The sequence below is a fragment of the Myxine glutinosa genome, chromosome 4 (assembly GCF_964187855.1).
Source record: "Myxine glutinosa chromosome 4, kmMyxGlut1.1, whole genome shotgun sequence".
NCBI lineage: Eukaryota > Metazoa > Chordata > Myxini > Myxiniformes > Myxinidae > Myxine > Myxine glutinosa.
The window spans coordinates 26128563-26148877 of record NC_136264.1 but is presented as its reverse complement, the minus strand read 5'-3'; the positions used below and the strand labels follow the sequence as shown (position 1 = coordinate 26148877).

Here is a 20315-nt window from a genome sequence, read left to right as displayed (position 1 = left end):
GAAAATTAAAGATTTCAAATAAACCTATTTAAAGTGTATTCGCACATAACTAATTTTAAAAAACGAAGAAATATCTCTCGGTAATTTCCTGAAACATATTTTACTTCCGGCTAATAATGTTGAATTAAATAAAAACGAAGAAATATATGTCGGCATCATTGTTGACGTTTTTGTGACGACTGTCATCAAACGAAAAAGTAATATATCTTAACGGAAAAGCAAAAGCGAATTTTTAATATATATCGACACGTTGCCGTCGGTGTCATGTTGGGCGGTGTATGATACACCATGACGCGATTTTTAAAAATATATCTCTGCATTTTCCCGCGTGTGTGGAATGTTCTCAATTATTGCTGACACCGAGTCCAAAACCATCGATAAAAATGAAATCATATGGTGAGTTAGATTGGAGATAAAGGCGTGAGAGAGACTCAATGGCCTTGAAGTTGAAGTTACAGGCGTTTGAGAATTCATTTCGTTCTATAAACGGCAACTTTCATTGGATTTCCTTCCCGTTTTTTTTCAACCGAGTCGAAAACTATGTTAGCGACTGTGAAAAATGAAATGATATATCGAATTTTTAATATGTATCGACACGTTGCCGTCGGTGTCATGTTAGGCGGTGTATGATACACCATGACGCGATTTTAAAAAATATATCTGCATTTTCCCGCGTGTGTGGAATGTTCTCAATTATTGCTGACACCGACTCTAAAACCATCGATAAAAATGAAATCATATGGTGAGTTAGATTGGAGATAAAGGCGTGAGAGAGACTCAATGGCCTTGAAGTTACAGGCATTTGAGAATTCATTTCGTTCTATAAACGGCAACTTTCATCGGATTTTCTTCTCGTTTTTTTTCAACCGAGTCTAAAACTATGTTAGCGACTGTGAAAAATGAAATGATATATCGAATTTAAAATAGATATCGACACATTGCCGTCGGTGTCATGTTGGGCGGTGTATGATACACCATGACGCGATTTTAAAAAATATATCTCTGCATTTTCCCGCGTGTGTGGAATGTTTGTGGAAAATTAAAGATTTCAAATAAACCTATTTAAAGTGTATGCGCACATAACTAATAAAAAAAACGAAGAAATATCTCTCGGTAATTTCCTGAAACATATTTTACTTCCGGCTAATATGTTGAATGAAATAAAAACGAAGAAATATATGTCGGCATCATTGTTGACGTTTTTGTGACGACTATCATCAAACGAAATAGTAATATATCATAACGGAAAAGCAAAAGCGAATTTTTAATATATATCGACACATTGCCGGCGGTGTCATGTTGGGCGGTGTATGATACACCATGACGCGATTTTAAAAAATATATCTCTGCATTTTCCCGCGTGTGTGGATTGTTCTCAATTATTGCTGACACCGAGTCTAAAAGTAAAACCATCGATAAAAATGAAATCATATGGTGAGTTAGATTGGAGATAAAGGCGTGAGAGAGACTCAATGGCCTTGAAGTTACAGGCCTTTGAGAATTCATTTCGTTCTATAAACGGCAACTTTCATCGGATTTTCTTCCCGTTTTTTATCAACCGAGTCTAAAACTATGTTAGCGACTGTGAAAAATGAAATGATTTATCGAATTTGATTTGAAATAAAACTGGGGGAGAGCAAGACACCACGGGCCTACAAAACAGGACTCAAAGCTATGCGAGTTAATAAAATGGTGGATATTTGTTTATAGCCACTCCCAGAATGGGTGGAGCTACTCTGCAAACCGAGTAAGCCACACCCTGGACAGACACCCAACAGATAGACAGACAGACAGACAGAATCATCTACGGCTATTATAATATAGATATATACATATATATATATATACATATATATATATACATACATACATATATATATATATATATATATACATATATATATATACATACATACATATATATATATATATATATATACATATATATATATACATACATACATATATATATATATATATATATACATATATATATATACATACATACATATATATATATATATATATATATATATATATATATATATATATATATATATATATATATATATATATATATATATATATATATATATATATATATTGTTACGGACCGCGGATAAGATGTTACTGGATTGCCGAGCGGATGGCAGCCGCGGCCCGAACCGTTAACAATGACTAGACCCGATTCTGAAACGTTGGCCAAATCGTGCCACGGGTATTCAATTGGGAAAAGACAAAGACGACACGGATGTGAAGAAGAAGAAGAAGACAAAAAGGGTTTGAAATACGAATAGGATTTATTTGCTATTTACAATCAAAAGAAACCATGGAGGAGGAAGAATAACAAAATAAAGCAGAAAGAGGGACGGACCAGAAGGACACAGTGAAAATTCTAGCTGATCTATTACAGTCTTAATTAACCCAGGGACAGAACAAACAAAGACAGACTCACACGGGGAATTGCAGAGTGGATTGGCTGGAAGGAGGAATAGCTTGGCGGGAGAGGAAGGTTCAGCGGGGATCGGTCGGGCTGGAAGCGGACAGCCGCCGTCAATCCTCGAGCTGGGATCGCCAAAACCGCCGCGGTTTTGCGGTTTGCGGTTTTACCAAAACCGCCGCGGTTGCGGCAAAACCGCAAAACCGCCGCGGATCCTCCTACTCGCCCTTGAACCGGACCGGTCGCCTCGCCCGACAAGGCCCGGACTCGACCGCGCGGGGCCCAGCATCCAACGAAGTGCAACGCGCACCGAGCGTCCGCGTCGGCTATCCGTCGCCCTAAACGCTAACCCGTTCAATGTCGATGCTTCACTTGCATACGCGACCCGTTTCACACTCACAAAACCTGGCGTTCCAACGCCTCCAGTGCCATCCCACACACTCCGTCCATTCCACCACCGCACTCCCTGTTGCACACCACACCTCTCGGGCACACTCGCCGTTCGCACACCTCGTTCCACACCTCTCCTCCGTTACGTCCTCCGTAACACTCATCATGGGCGTGCACTCTTGCATCCACTCACTCACGCGCTTCAATGGGCTCTCCCACACCCGCGCCACAACCAACTCAGGTGTGCTTCCTCGCACACTCATCCCAAGCGTGCATCCTCGCACCCGCTCCTCGGTCACATACTCTGTGACAACCATGGGTGTGCACTCTTTTGCACACCCCATCACGTGCTTCCATGTGCCCTCTCGCACCTGCGCCACTACCAACTCAGGTGTACACTCTCGCACACGTTCCACCACCACCTTACTCTCCGTGTCACACTCCGTACACCCCGACGTGCATTCTCGCTCGCACTCGGTTTCACACTCGCGCTCCGATGTGCCCTCTCGCACCTGCGCCATCACCAACTCACTCTCCGTGTCACACTCACCCTCGCACGTACACTTTTTTTTTCACACACGTGCCATTTCCACTCACACGGGACCCTTCACGAACGCCCGGGTGCCATATTGACCCCAATCGCGCGACAATTCTCTTCGCGCCAAACCCCCTTTTACAAAATCTCCCGGCACCACATGCAGCCCGTCTCACCTTCGGGGTTCTTCTTCCTCCCTGCACCGACACCTGCAAATCTTCATTTGGGTTATTAAGCACAGCATCGTGATGTGTATTCGGACTTTGAGCAATTTCCATTCCTTCCTCCGACTGTTGCTCTTCTACGTCTGTCGTTTCTACAATTTCAATTATACCCACTACTGTTTTTTAGCCGCGTCGCAGACGCTGGTCATAGAGTGCCCTCTGCTGTTGTTGTTGTTGTTGTTGTTCTTCTTGTTCTTCTTCTTCTTCTTGTTGTTCTTGCAGAGAAGACAAAACCTCAAAGCTCCACCCATTCTGGGAACCATAGCTCCACCCATTTTGGGAGAGGCTTCATATAAACAAATATCCACCATTTTATTAACTCGCATAGCTTTGAGGCCTGTTTTGTAGGCCCGTGGTGTCTTCCTCTCTCACACAGTTTTATTTCAAATCAAATTCGATATATCATTTCATTTTTCACAGTCGCTAACATAGTTTTAGACTCGGTTGAAAAAAAACGGGAAGAAAATCCGATGAAAGTTGCCCTTTATAGAACGAAATGAATTCTCAAAGGCCTGTAACTTCAAGTCCATTGAGTTTTTTTTTTTTTAATCGCGGCATGGTCAGTCATACACCGCCCGAAATAACAGACGGGAAAATGCCGAGATATATTAAAAATTCGTCCATTTGATGACAATCGTCACGATGAAATATTTAATTTATACGTCGTCACAATAATGTGGAGAGAGGAGCATAGCTTCGTTCACGTGTCGCCACACACGGGAAATTGCCGAGATATATATTTTTAAAATCGCAGCATGGTCAGTCATACACCGCCTGAAATAACAGACGGGAAAATGCTGAGATATATTAAAAATTCGTCGCCACACACGGGAAATTGCCGAGATATATTTTCACTTTGCACAAAAATAACATCAAGTAATCGAATCAATAGGAATGTCCTGTGCCTATAAGATCGACGTTATAGGCACAGCTGCATCTAGGCATTGTGTAACATCGACGCGGCTTTTGTTTTAATTAAAACTTTTTGTACTTGTTCTTTATTCACCTCAACGACCGCTGGCTTTAATAAAATTCCCTCTACCTCAGCGGTCGCCGGCTGCCCCATACCCCGGGTCGCGATCTCTACACCCGTCATTGTACCCGCGCTTTCCTCCGCCTCGCTCAACCAGCGCTTCTCGACCCGCGTTACCTCCTCGTGCACCCCTGGGACCTGCTTGCCCAACCTGCGGTCTCTGTCCCCTTCCACCCGCTTTGCCTCATACCTGGCCTTGTCCCTCGCCAGTCCCTCGTTTACTTCTTTGGCTTGGGCAGTTATGTCCTTAAATTTGTCCCCTTTTATTCTATTACAACACCCTTCAATTAGATTTCCCAACATTTCTCCCTGAGCCCTCCTTTCGTCCCTCATTGCCCCAATTTGGCCTCCCAGCCCCCTGTTCTCTTCCATAAGGGCCCTCATTTGCAGCATGAATAGGCCCCAGTCCATTGGCGGCGCTGCTACGGTCACGGGCACGGCAAAATTTGGTGCCGCTGTAACCACGTGCGCGAGGGCGCCATTTTGCGTGCCCGAAACATCCTCAACCACCCCCTCATTGTTCTCCTCCACCATTTCTTCCTTCTGGTCCTGGGTTACCCCTAACCCCTCTTCTATTTCCCCCACCAGCATCCCGCCGCCTTGACTATCCATGGCACGATTTTCAAATTCCGGATTTTATAAAACAAAATTTCGGCCCACTCGTAATTTGAACGCACTAAGCGCTTCAGGTCCGTATCTCACTCCCAGACACCAATTGTTACGGACCGCGGATAAGATGTTACTGGATTGCCGAGCGGATGGTAGCCGCGGCCCGAACCGTTAACAATGACTAGACCCGATTCTGAAACGTTGGCCAAATCGTGCCACGGGTATTCAATTGGGAAAAGACAAAGACGACACGGATGTGAAGAAGAAGAAGAAGACAACAAGGGTTTGAAATACGAATAGGATTTATTTGCTATTTACAATCAAAAGAAACCAAGGAGGAGGAAGAATAAGAAAATAAAGCAGAAAGAGGGACGGACCAGAAGGACACAGTGAAAATTCTAGCTGATCTATTACAGTCTTAATTAACCCAGGGACAGAACAAACAAAGACAGACTCACACGGGGAATTGCAGAGTGGATTGGCTAGAAGGAGGAATAGCTTGGTGGGAGAGGAAGGTTCAGCGGGGATCGGTCGGGCTGGAAGCGGACAGCCGCCGTCAATCCTCGAGCTGGGATCGCCAAAACCGCCGCGGTTCCAAACTGCACGGCGAAGCTCCTCCGGTGCACCGTGCACTCTCCAAAGCTGCTCCTTTGAACTCTTTCTTGGCACCTCTGTGCAACTCTCTCTTGGCGCTTCTCACTTGGCACTTGTTCTACTTGGCATTTGTTCTTCTGCCGTATCTCTGACTCTCTTCTGTCTCTGGCGCACTTGTTGCAACTGCAACCACCTTCGACTCCTTCTCATCACTCCCTTCAAAGGCTTCCGCGTGCGCTTTTTATAACCCCGCCGGCGATCAAGCCGCCGGCCTCCAGGACACGCCCATCGGTGAGCTCGCCTCGGCCCTGATTGGTCGGCACGGGCCCTCTGGCTCCACCCTTGATGACGATGGGCGGGCACGCCCAGGATTCGGCAGCTCCTCCCCCTTCTTCTCCAAGCCTACCTCGTGGCTAATGGAGTCGCGGTGAATGCAGTTGGCAATTGAGGCTTTATTAAATGAAAATGAAAGGGGATCTATCTATTTGAATTCGGTGCAATGGAGTGTCAATTAATGGAAGACAAATCCTTAGTCTAATACACAGAATAAGGAAATAACTACCAACAAGGAGGAAATCAATGATTGGCTAACGTGATTGTTTATGACCTAATTACGGGACGCACTTTGACCTTTATACACAACTGGGGGAAGGAGGGCGATATTTTTACAACAATTTACACAACAATAAAAAAAAACACAATCCTCATATCCACAACAATATATATATATATATATATATATATATATATATATATATATATATATATATATATATACGTATATATATATATATATATATATATATATACGTATATATATATATATATATATATATATATATATATATATATATATACGTATATATATATATATATATATATATATATATATATATATATATATATATATATATATATATATATATATATATATATATATACTGTATATATATATATATATATATATATATATATATATATATATATACATATAAATAAATATATACAGTGAACCCTCGTTTATCGCGGGGGTTACGTTCCAGAACCCCCCGCGATAAACGAAAATCCGCGAAGTAGCGACCATTTTTTTTTTATTTATATATATATATTTTAAAGCATTATGAACTCCCCACACTCTTATTAACCTTTCCCATACTCTTATAAACACTTCCTATACTCTTAAACACTTTTTACACTCTTAAACATACGTAATTTTAACAACATATAAAATTCTAATGGGTACTCACCATTGAAGATACTGTAGCTACCCATGGGTTCCCCAAGCAAGACCAGCATCAGAATCTCCTTGCTCCAGCCGGTGACGTCACCGGCGGGGATTCCCGGCGCGAGAGTGGCTGGTCACGTGACCGCTAAAGCGTGCCGCGCTTTGCGGGTATAATCAGCTACACCTGTTGATCATGTGACCACCGATTCACCGAAGCACGCCACGCTTGAGAGGCGTGGCTTTCGGTTTCTGGTTGTGCTTTATAATGCAGCCTGATAAATGGGCTTTTCAGTGTTCCCGAGTTGGTTTTGAGAATAAATATCTTCTCGGACGAGTTTGTGTCTTGCCCGTCATTTCGTCCGTATCAAGCAAGAGCCCCGGCTCTTCAATACTACAACTTGCGTGATGAAGATGATGATGAATTAGCTGTGCAGTACTGATGACGATGAAGGTGATGACGATGATGAATGTACTGGCGTTTTCCATACGCACGACTCTTTGTCTACCCTTCTACTGTACACTATGTACAGTATTTTATTTCTTGTAATATGTTTTAAATACTGTATTTTTCTTATTTCTTTACGTTTTTTAATTTTTTAGGCTAGAAAATGCTTATTTTACCACAAAAATATTTAAAATAATAGTATATAAAAATACATTTATACCGCAAAATCCCGCGATATAGCGAAAAATCCGCGATATAATTTTACATATACTAGCGAGAAAAAACCGCGATGTACCGAATCCGCGAAAAGTGAACCGCGATATAGCGAGGGATGACTGTATATGTAAATAAATATATATATGTATATATATAAATATATGTGTGTATATATATATATATATATATATATATATATATATATATATATATATATATATACTTGGCATTTAATATGGAATTTTTTTTTTTTCTCGACTTTGGTTTACTTTCTCAACTCAGTATATCAATCTGGTGAGTTTATTTTACACTTTGGTGATTTATTTGTTAAAAGAACCATGTCACTGATTGTCTGTCACAGCAAGAAGTCAACAACAGGATTATATCACAGGTGGGGTGGCAAAATGTACGGAGAGGTGCATTTGATGATTGGCTTCACAGTCGGGTATACAAGGGTTGTTGCATTCTGTATAAGTGGAAAACAACTGCTGTACGTCTCCAAAAGTTATTGCCGCTTCCTCTGGAGATGGTCCGTCAACTCGACAATGCTGTTTGTCATGGAGTGGTGGCTTTACGAAATTATGGCATGAAACAGCGTGCTATTGCTCGGCAGTATGGCATCACTCAAGGTCAGGTGTCAAAGATCCAGAAACGAAATGCTCAGAGGGGTGTCCCTACTCCAATACCGAGGCCAGGACGTCCCCGTAGAACCACAAGGAGGGATGATCGCCAGCTGCACCGGTTAGTCCGCAATGGCCGTACCAAGTCAGCTAATCGGCTTAGGGCTGAGTGGCAGCAACTGACAAATGTGCCTGTATCCAGAAGGCTAGTCAACCAACGACTGGTTCAAGCAGGCTATCGTGCCAGGCGTCCCCTGAGAAAGCCACGCCTGACCAGACAACACCGCCAGCGCCGATTGCAGTGGGCCAGAGAGCACCGTCAATGGCAGCCAGGACACTGGAATCACGTGATCTTCAGTGACGAGTCTAGATTTCTGGTCTATCGTCAAGATGGCCGCGTCTGAGTGTGCAGACAAGTGCATGAAGCCTACAACAAAGAGTGTATAGTGCCAAGAGTCCAAGCTGGAGGTGGTGGGGTGACCGTTTGGGCTGCTTTTCATGCAGGGGGAAAAACTGACCTGGTTGTTCTGAATGGAAACCTGAACCAGTTCAAGTACAGGGACATTGTGGAAGAAACATTGCTTACATTTGCTCGTGCAGCCTTTCGAGAAAACTTTGTCTTCCAAGATGACAATGCACGGCCTCATCGTGCTCGCATGATCCAACACTTTCTTGCTGACCGTGGTGTAGAGCATATGGAGTGGCCTGCCATGTCCCCGGATATGAATCCGATAGAGAACTTGTGGGCAGAATTAACGCGTCAAATCGACCACTTGGACCAGCAGCCGACCTCTGTGCGTGAATTGCAGCATTGCAGCAGACTATTGTAACTGCATGGCAAGCGATTCCTGTCCAAACCTTGGCAAATCTCGTGAACAGCATGCCTCAACATGTACGTGCTCTCCTGAATGCTCGTGGGGGTTACACGAAGTACTGAACTGTAATTTTACTGTTCGTAATCCCAGTCATAATTTAACTTTTGTTTTTGTTAAAAAAAATTTTGGCTAATGTGCAAAATAAAGAGATACTTCTGGAAAACGTACAGAAGTTTAACACAGTACTGTCCATGAATTGAGTTCGATATCAGTTTCCATCACTTTCAAGGATCAATTTATTTGTTTCGAAATGTCAAATGTGGTTTTTGTTTCTTTTAAAGGTCACATTAACAAAATCTAGAATAATTTCAACATAATTCCAATGAACTTTTGGTTCTAAGACATCTTGAAAAGTAAGTTCACCCACACAAAAAAAAATTCCATATTAAATGCCAAGTCTGTATATATATTGTTACGGACGCGGTTAAAGATGTTATTTACCGAGCGGTTGGTATTACCGCGACCGAACAGTTATTCCCCGACTAATACCCGATTTGCCCCAAACTTTGGCCGGATCGCGCCACCGCTATTCAATCGGGAAAACTCTAAAGCAACCGAATGCAAAGAGGAAAACGAAGGCAAAGAAAGGTTTGGAAATACTACTAAATTTATTTACTATTCACACACATGAGCAAAAAGACAGCAGTCACGTTTATTTACAAGCACATGAGACGCAGGTGACACAGTGAAAATACTAGCTTATACAGACTTATTGTTACTACCCAGGGACAAGACAAAAGACAGACTACGAGCACACTTACACGGGGAATGATGATAGGGATGGCAGGTGGATGGCTGGCGGGATAGGGGGTCCAACTAGTTCTGCAGCTGATCGACTCGTGGGCAGCCGCCGCTCCTTCGCGGCCTTGCTCCAAACTGCCGTCCAGGCCTCACGCTGCTGTGGCTGCAGTTTCGGTGGCTCCAGCTGCAGCAAATGCAGTTTCAGTGGCTCGAGCTGCAGCAAGTGCAGTTTCGGTGGCTCGAGCTGCAGTGAGTGCAGTTTCGGTGGCTCGAGCTGCAGTTCAACCCTGGACTTCTTTCGCAGTTTCTCTGTCGTCAAAGCTCATCTCCCTTGTCTGCTTGGGAAACGCCCTGCCGTGGGTTATATAGGCCCCACCCCTCAACCTTCGCGAACCTCCTCGATGTTTCTTTCCACACCCTCTCCAAGTCCAACCCCTTGTTCGTGGTTGGTTGAGTGGGGCTGACTCACTCCTCCCCTCTATGACGAGGTGGGGACCCGCCTTTCTTCCCCAACCCTGCCTCGTGGTCAATGGCGGCAATTGGAGCGGAGGTAGTTTCCAATCGACGAAAAGGGGGAATGGAGGTTTTGGGAATGGGAATGAAGGGAATCTATCTCTTTCACTTGGTGCAATGGAGTACTTCTATTAATGGGAGACACAGCCTTACCCTAAAACACAGAACAAGATATAACTATCGAACAGGGGTATTCTATGATTGGCTGACGTGTATGCTTGTGGACTAATTATGGGACGCCCTTTTGACCTTTACACAGCTCCGGAGGCAGGAGGCGCAGACTCAAGCAATATTCATCACCAATTTACCACAATACAACACAATCAAAAAAATACAGTCCTCATATCCGCAACAATATATATGTATATTCGTATATATATATTACACAATAACTCCAGAAGAGCGGTGGGAAATAACCTTTGTGGCTTGCCCAAGGCGGATAAGCTGAGATACAGCACGGCGAGTTGCTCTGGGTCCTCCTCGCAAATATCGGTCAGGGGAAAGCTCAAACACCAGTACATCAGTGAGCTGCTTCACACGTTCACCCACTCGACTTCTGTACACAAGTCGTAAAACGGATCACAAAGCATGGACTCGGACAGCAACCATAACAAAGTCATCCGATTGTCTATACACCAAAGAGTTTCTTCTGAAAACACTCTCAGGCACATCTAGTGGCAATAAGGCATAACATGGAGAAAAACTATAAAAGACTGAAGGGATCATAAGTCCCTGGCATGAAACATGCATGTTCACACAGTGCAGAAGTTACAGGGTTCCTACCTGAGCTGGGTAACAGCTTGCGTCACAGGTTGCTCCTTGACAAACTCTTCAACTACAATCAGGGTACAAGTAAAAACGGCATTTCAAATTTCATGAACCAATGATGGTGCGGAAGCTATATGGAACACAGCAAAGTCAAAACCTGACGGGCAATGCTTACATTTATCCAAAAGGTCAACAGCACCCTCAAAATCTCGTTGTGCAATGCAGACGTCCAGGTCTTCTGGTAAGTCCTGGATCCATGGTTCGCTCAATTCAATGGGATCTTCCTCAATATCTGGGCTCATCTCTGGCTCTTCTGCAAATGCTGGGATGGACATTTCAATCAGAATACACCTGCTGGCTGCACAGGTCTCAACACTACTGTCCATTTGATGTTTTGTGCAACATCATCTCATGAGAAAGTTGTACTTTTAGAACTTCCTGTGCTTTCGGAATTACTCGAATCTTTTGCAAGGTCTTTCAAGAATGTCATCCTACGCGTACGAAGGTGATGAGCAGTGCAAGGCTCACGATCAAGAGGTGTGTCGGGTGTTTTGGGTGACAATGGTCGCTCTTGCTCTTTCTTAAGCTTGTCGCTCAAAGCTTTGTTTCTCTTTGTCTCATCCAGTATTTCTAGCCATTCTTTCTGCATCCCCAGAAGACACAACATAACAAGTACAGGTACATTCAAAGTACACTGCCCCCATGCCAAATAAATAAATAACATCCTCCAGTGTGCGGCATTACCGGGGCACGTTCGGGGCCCTGCGATACCGCCGTACAGCACAGAGACGGTATTGGGAGGGAGAGGTGTACAATAATTGCTTGATTGCATCATTAAAATCAACAAATAATGATCATAAAATATTTTCTTAATCAATTGGCTAATAGCATACCGAAACCAACAGTGCTTCATAAGAAGCTGTAACTTTTTGAAAATTTATTAAATAAGTCATTAATCAGAAAAATTAAATCGTTGATTAATCAATACATAATAATAGATTAATTGATTAATCAATTAATCAAAAATATCCTTTATAGGCACATCACTTGGTCACTGTCATGTCCAATTATCAGCTTCTGAGCTCAAAAGGTGCCCGAGATATTGCCCAGATGAGAAAGGAAAGAAATAAGTACTTAATAAATCGATAATAATTAAATAAATAATCAATAAATAGATTCATCAAAAAAAAAAAATACCGTTTTTGACAAAGGACTTGCTCACTATTGTGCCCAAATTTCAGCTTCCTAGCACAAAGGATGGCTGAGATATCGCCCGGACAAACAAACAGGAAAGAAGCCGGAGTGAAAACTGAGTACTGTACTCCCTTTCAGCGCGTGTCATTGCCGGGCCCTCTTAGGTGCCCGGCAATGACGTCATGCAGCGCCTGAATATGGCATAAGAAAGGAGCGGTGCACCTTTAAAGCTTTAAAAGAAAGGAAAAGGTTTAAAGCTCCAACATCTTGAGAGTCAAGTGCATCTCAACCTAGCACTTTGAAATTTGAGTCTACAAAGGTAAATAGCAAGAAGACCTTGATCTTGCTGCTCTCCGCTTGAAAGATGCAGCAGTCAGGATATCTCATGACCTTGAACATGTCTTTCATGGCTGCAGTGGGGATAGACAACTGCATTCAGGGATGCCATATTAAATCAGTAGTTTCCCTCAACCAAACTCATAACAGCCTTACTTACGTCCGTTATCCTTTACGTTGACAACTGCAAGGTCCCCAAGCTGGTAGAGCGAGTTGTATCGATAGCGTACCGCCCCTCTCCTGCAACACACGTTTTACCAATGAATGTCACATGGAACATGGAATGTCACAATTGACATCCACATCCAAAAGTCGAATTGGGCCACAGCATAGGCCATAGGGTATTGAAAACCTACTGGGTCCATTGGAACATTCTATAGGTGGCTTTATACCTGTTAGGCAACCAGGAAGCAACCAACAGGCAGTCATTCATGAGAAAGGCGTGCACCCTTTGCACCTGGCTCATGCTCTCAGGATCATATTCGATCAGGTCTCCGTTGTAGACCAAGTACCGGCCAGGGGTCTCCAATATATCCTAGTGGGGAAAAATTCAATTACCAAGAAAATGATGTTTCTCCCTAAAAACCTGCAATCACTGATAAACAACAACAACAACACAACAGGCATTTTAAGGCCATTTTCCCTGCTAGAGCAGGGGTTAGCCTTGCGGGCCCCATGACAATCTTCTCCATTTTGCCCTATTTTCTGCATCTCTCCTTGTTAACCCCCTTGCCCGCATTTCTTCTTCCACCACCTTCAGCCAAGTCTTTCCCGGTCTTCCCTGTCCTCTACTTCCTTCTACATTCATTTCCATCACTCTTCTCAACCAATCACTTTCATCCTTCCTCAACACATGACGAAACCATCTCAACCTGTTTCTCTTCACAGCATCCATCACAGGCTCTATTCCCATCATCTTTCACAATTCATCATTTGTCTTCCTCTCTCTCAACGATACTCCGCACATCCACCGAACCATTCGCATTTCCACCCTTTCCAGCCTTCGTTGCTGCTCTACGTTCATTACCCATGTCTCGCTCCCATAAATCATAACACTTCTCACACATGCAGCATACACCTTTCCTTCAGCTTCAACGACACTCCCCTCCTCTTCAGCACGCCACTCAGTTCTCGAAACTTCTTCCATTCTCTTAAAAATCACTGATAAACAACACAACACAAATTGTCATGAAGCGCACCGGTACTTCTGCACATACGTAGGATTGTTCTGGCCTTTAAAAAAAGTTTCACAATCTTTCACAAGAAGAATTTTGCGAAGATGTCCATGAGGATGGCCATCTTTCATGCATCACAGCCATTGGTTGGCTTGTTATGTTGGGTGCCAAGGTTCGAATCCCAGGTGCCATCATATATGCATTTGGGATGGCACGGAAAGAATGTCGGTCCCATCCGCTACATACGAGAGCCTGCCAGGTCTGTTCTGCTGGTTAGTGAAGTAGTTAACACTTTTCAGTACTCCAGACCATGGCAAAAGCATCCTTTGCTATCGTAATCTTACGAGTTTGAAAGGATTCCACGAAAAATTATGCTAAACTGCATTCCTTTGTACACAGCCGGTAATTCTTCCGAGGTCGGCAAAATGAGTACCGGCTTACCGGAAACGGGAGGGCACTGCATCGGCGGCACAGCTGCAGCCACAGGTGCCTACTAAATAATAATAAATAAATAAAAAGAGAAGGCGGTTGTTGGTGAACCCCGTGCACCACCAGCAACCCCCTTCACATGAAACTTTGGCCACAAAGGCTCGAGGACGGTCTCTCACCCCACAGCCCTCCACTTTCTCCAGCAGCGTCGTGAGCGTTCTTTGCTTCACTTCCTCAGTCTCCTTTGGGAACGCCGCAGGCTTCTCTTTGGACGCCTCTTCTGGAAAGAAAGAGGAATATGAATTTGCAGTGTGGAGATACGGGGTCAACGTCTTGGAATGTTTCAGCATCAAACAAATCAACAACAAAAAAAAATAGTAGGCTGGAAGCTTTGCATATCAACAATGGTACGTACAGCGGACAGGTAGATACGGAATTGACAAGTAAACCAGACTGGACAAAAGCAGGATGAAATCACAAAATAAATGTGGCTTACAGACAGGAGAGACGTTGGGATTTATCCTTTTTTGAGAGTACTCGCTCCTCTTCCCTGCAAGTCTGTATGCTAGAGGTACAGGTTTAGCACCTGGCTTCTTAAAAATGCAATCCGCGGCGGTTGACATGAACCTTTATCTGTGGAACGCAGGTGCTGTGTGATGCTTTCCATGACGCTTTTCTGTTCCGTAAGGATGTGGCTCAGCTGGTACATCTCACTTTCCAGGTCTGACATCCACGTCAAGAAGAATATCCGCAAACAGCAAGGCAAATTGTTATTTGTTGGTGTTTTGGATGCACCCTGCGGCTGCTGGTTGCATCGTCTATCTGGAAGCGCAGCTGTGCCGCTGATGCAGTGCCCCCTACCCTACTTCATCATGAAATCTGTCAACCCTCAGCGGGACGTTAATCCATGGTGTCCCATCTGTTCACTACAGGTTGATGGACGTTAAAAATCCCACAGGGTCATTCCCGAAGAGCAAGCTAGTTATCGCCAGAACCTGGAACAAATGACAAATTCCTCCCCTAACTTCTTGGGACGGTTGCGCCTCATCATGTACCAGCACTCTCTGAGGTACCGCACTCCTTACAGAGTGTTGGTGCTGCCGAAGCAGCTTCCTCAGCAAGGGTTATACAGTCACGTGAAAAAGTAAGTACACCCCATGTAAAGTTTTGACTTTTTCAACATATTTCAACATACAGCTATTTGATCTTCATTTCAACAATATTGATAGAAAAAGTTGATATAATACAACAGATATCATGAACCATTTACATTTTGTAGTCCATTGTATAATTTAAATAAACATAAATGCAAATTTCGCATGTGGAAAAAGTAAGTACGCCCCTACATTTATCACTACTTCAAATACCTAAAATTAGAATCAGGTGCACCAGCTCAGGTGCAAATGATTAGAACATCGTTGGAGAGGATCTTGGAGGAACCTGTCTTATTTAAACCTCAGACATTTAGTTTGGTTTGCTCTTTGTTGTTGAAGTGTGCGGCATCACCATGCCCAGATCAAAAGAGCTCTCTGAGGCCTTCAGAAAGAAGGTTATAGATGCCTACGAGTCTGGGAAGGGATTTAAAAAGATCTCCAAACAATTTGAAATAAATCATTCGACTGTCCGGAAGATCATCTACAAGTGGAGAAGATTCCAAACAACTGCCAACTTGTTCAGGCCAGGCCGCCCCAGCAAGTTCAGCCCGAGAGCAGACCGCAAGATGCTGAAAGAAGTCTCTAAGAACCCCAGAATGTCATCACGGGACCTACAGGTAGCTCTTGCCACTGTTGATGTCAAAGTGCACGAGTCTACCATTAGAAAGAGGCTGCACAAATTTGATCTACATGGCAGGTCTGCCAGGAGGAAACCATTGCTGTCCAGAAAGAACATCAGGGCAAGACTAAAGTTTGCCAATGAACACCGAGGCAAAGACCAGCACTTCTGGAACAATGTGCTCTGGACAGATGAGTCAAAGGTAGAGCTATTTGGCCACAGCACCAGAAGACATGTTTGGCGAAAACCAAAGACAGCATTTGACCACAAGAACCTGATACCAAATGAAAAGCATGGTGGTGGAAATATTATGGTTTGGGGCAGCTTTGCTGCATCGGGGCCTGGGCAACTCACCATCATAGAATCCACTATGAATTATTCATTGTACCAGAGGGTGTTTGAGGATAATGTGAGGCCATCTGTCGAAAAGCTGAAGCTCAACCGGAGGTGGACCTTGCAACATGACAATGACCCTAAACGTACCAGTAAATCCACCAAGGAATGGCTGAAAAGAAAGAAATGCAGGGTTCTGGAATGGCCAAGTCAAAGCCCGGATCTAATCCCATCGAGATGTTGTGGGGGGATTTGAAACGAGCTGTGCATGCAAGAAACCCCTCAAACATCGCACAGCTGAAATAATTCTGCATGGAGGAGTGGGAAAAAAATTCTCCTCGTCGATGGCAGAGACTGGTAGACAGTTATAAGAAATGCCTACTTGAGGTTGTTTCTGCCAAAGGAGGAAATACCACCTATTAGAGCCAAGGGTGTACTTACTTTTCCACATGCGAAATTTGCATTTATGTTTATTTAAATTATACAATGGACTACAAAATGTAAATGTTTCATGATATTTGTTACATTATATCACCTTTATCTATCAATATTGTTGAAATGAAGATCAAATAGCTGTATGTTGAAATATGTTGAAAAAGTCAAAACTTTACATGGGGTGTACTTACTTTTTCACGTGACTGTATATACTGGGTGGTTTGCCATTGCCGTCCCAGGAGTAGTTATGGCAGGAATTTGGCCTTGATCTCGCGATAGCTCACGTACTCTTCGAGAAGGATAATATCGTGGTGTCTTTAACATCAAACAAATGCCGGCAGACAGGACGTCCAGTTTAACATCCACCTGAGGGACGGTGCACACACATTGACGAATCACCCTGCGAGTGAAACACCGGGATGTCGCTGTTCTCTGCTGTTGTACTTGTGTGCTTCCCTCTCTCTCCCCATCTTGTCTCCCGCTCCCTTTATTGTATGTTGTCAGTTTTTTTTGTGATTGTTAGTTTTTACACGAGCCTCGATGTTGTATACAAAAAAGAATAATAATAATAATAATAATAATAATTAAATACCTGGGTCGGGATTCTAACGCAGGCTAAATGGCTTCGAGGCGAGTGTGCGTACCTCTAGGGTCTAGGTCATCCGAGGTACATCCCACCTCCCCCCCACTCCCACGTACACCCCACCTCCCCCCACTCCCAGGTACACCTCACACCACTCCCTGGTACACCTCACACCACTCCCAGGTACACGTCACCTCCCACCACTCCCAGGTACACCCCACTTCCCCACACTCCCAGGTATGCCCCACCTACCCCCACTCCCAAGTACACCCCACCTTCCCCTACTCCCAGGTACACCCCACCTCCCCCCACTCCCAGGTACACCTCACACCACTCCCAGGTACACCTCACCTCCCACCACTCCCAGGTACACCTCACCTCCCACCACTCCCAGGTACACCTCACCTCCCACCACTCCCAGGTACACCCCACCTCCCCCACTCCCAGGTACACTCCACCTCCCCCACTCCCAGGTTCACCCACCTCCCAGGCACACCCACCTCCCCCCACTCCCAGGTACACCCACCTCCCCCCACTCCCAGGTACAACCCACCTCCCAGGTACACCCCACCTCCCAGGTACACCCCACCTCCCAGGCACACCCCACCTCCCAGGCACACCCACCTCCCAGGCACACCCACCTCCCCCCACTCCCAGGTACACCCACCTCCCCCCACTCCCAGGTACACCCACCTCCCCCCACTCCCAGGTACAACCCACCTCCCAGGTACACCCCACCTCCCAGGCACACCCCACCTCCCAGGCACACCCCACCTCCCAGGCACACCCCACCTCCCAGGTACACCCCACCTCCCAGGTACACCCCACCTCCCCCCGCTCCCAGGTACACCCCACCTCCCCCCGCTCCCAGGTACACCCCACCTCCCCCCGCTCCCAGGTACACCCCACCTCCCAAGCACACCCACCTCCCCCCGCTCCCAGGTACACCCCACCTCCCCCTTCGACCCCACAACTCTCTACTTACCATTAGCCTGAATATTCTAACTGCCATGTCTATCTGTTCCACATTGCCAGGATGTGAACCCTCCATGAATCCCATCATCGGTTACATCGGAAAACACAAACACAGCGGATACAAGAGATCTCCTTGGCCGTTTCGATGAACTGATGGTAATTCTTGTACACATTCCTCTTCAAGTTCAGCGCCGTGTCGTCCACGAGTTTCTGTACGTGCAGACGTTGTTCTTGCAGATCCCTGTCGGCATCTGACTGCTGGGACAGCGTCTGAACATCTGCAAGGACATGGGCGAGGACATGTCATGATCACAAGGAAGACCTCACTCTTGGGCTAAGGGCGGCCGGTGCGAGCTCATCGTAATTAGCCGGTGAACCTTACACTGCTGGGGATCGAACAGCGGCGCCATCATCTGTCGTTGCAGTCTCGACATTTCTGCCATCACTGCTCACAGATCGAACTCGATCCTCGCCTCACCTCGCCTCAACTCACATCACCAGCGAGCTGAGACTCGCTCCCTCCCCTTCCTGAAGTGCTCGAGCCTCGAGCTCGGGGCTGCTCGACGGACCAAGAAAACTTCCTGTTTCGGAACCCTTTCCAGTGTTTATTTGGTCGCTTGAGTCGTGTTTTACGTTTGATATTACCGAAGTATATTACAACCAAAACGTTTCCATAAAATTATTAAACAAATTAGAATCCATTTATTATTCTTTGATATCGCCGTCGAATATTATTTCCTCTAAAAGATGCGATGTTAATTGGATGTGCTACGTATAAAAATCCTTCTTTAGACATTTCATTTTGCCGTCAAAAAGAAAATAAAGTCATAAAGAGTGGAACGCACTACCTGAGCTAAACAATATTTCTATACACCTCAAGAACATATACAAAATCTAAACGAAATGTATTATATTTATACAATCAAGCGTACTGAAATATGACTCCTTTATAATCTAGACTCCAGACGATTAAAATCAGCTTTTATTTATCGCATATGTTTTGTAATATTTACGATCGATCACAGTGATTGAGGATGTCGTCCGAGCCAGCACATGCAGCTGGGGCCCATATGAGCCCTATGTGGGCTAACTTGTGGATCCCACACGTAGACCACAGCAGGATTTGTCCATAGGCTCCAACAGGGTGCCAGTTGGGTTGCACACTGGGCAGGACATGGGTTTTTTGTGGGCTACCCCATGTGGGCAGGGCATGGGTTTTTCGTGGGCTACCCCATGTCGGCTGGGCATGGGGTTTGCATGGGTTATACATGGATTTTTCCTAGGCGTCATGTGAATGTAAATTGGGTGTAAATCAATACTGCATTAGCTACAACATCACATCCTGCCTGCTTTACTGTCAGTAGAAATATAGAATGGAGTGTATTTTCAGAGAGGCTTTTGCTTGAAGTGATCTTAAAGAACATCCTCACTGGGATCTGTAAAAACAAGCTAATAATGGTAAATATTTTAATAATTCAATGATGTTCCTGTGGTATTTGAAATGTCTTGGAACATCTTGCTGTGGAATTCCTGCTTCCAGAATACCAAGGGTGTGAACTTCTGGAAGTTTGACGAAGATAAGATCCGTTCACCCATCCCTCAGAGAAATTGTGACACACACACACGCACACACACACACACACACACACACACACACACACACACCTCTTATAGTATGTATAGATTGACCATATATATATATATATATATATATATATATATATATATATATATATATATATATATATATATATATATATATATATATATATATATGCTGTATATCAAACCTTCAACCCTCTACATAGAACCACCATCCGAAGTACCATAAAATTGACGATTCAAGTATTATCG

At 44.4% G+C, this 20315-nt stretch overlaps 1 protein-coding gene across 6 annotated transcripts in view; it reads right to left on the bottom strand.

Annotated features, from left to right (window-relative positions):
• The window catches only part of EXOC8 (exocyst complex component 8), a 69621-nt gene extending 50418 nt beyond the window's left edge, over positions 1–19203 (bottom strand). For 2 of the 6 annotated variants that reach the window (XM_068112035.2, XM_068112034.2), the window contains exons 1-11: positions 18844–19203; positions 18584–18739; positions 14990–15085; positions 14542–14642; positions 13151–13293; positions 12919–12998; positions 12759–12832; positions 11757–11871; positions 11404–11550; positions 11244–11295; positions 10878–11016 (exon numbers count right to left, since the gene is read on the bottom strand). In XM_068112035.2, coding sequence (XP_067968136.1) covers positions 10878–11016; positions 11244–11295; positions 11404–11550; positions 11757–11871; positions 12759–12832; positions 12919–12998; positions 13151–13293; positions 14542–14642; positions 14990–15085; positions 18584–18739; positions 18844–18904 — 1164 coding nt within the window. In that variant the 5' untranslated portion in view covers positions 18905–19203. The remainder of the gene's footprint in view (positions 1–10877; positions 11017–11243; positions 11296–11403; positions 11551–11756; positions 11872–12758; positions 12833–12918; positions 12999–13150; positions 13294–14541; positions 14643–14989; positions 15086–18583; positions 18740–18843) is intronic. The other 4 variants (XM_078775533.1, XM_068112037.2, XM_068112036.2 and 1 more) reach the window with 3 other exon arrangements.
• Between the last annotated feature and the right edge of the window lie 1112 nt (positions 19204–20315).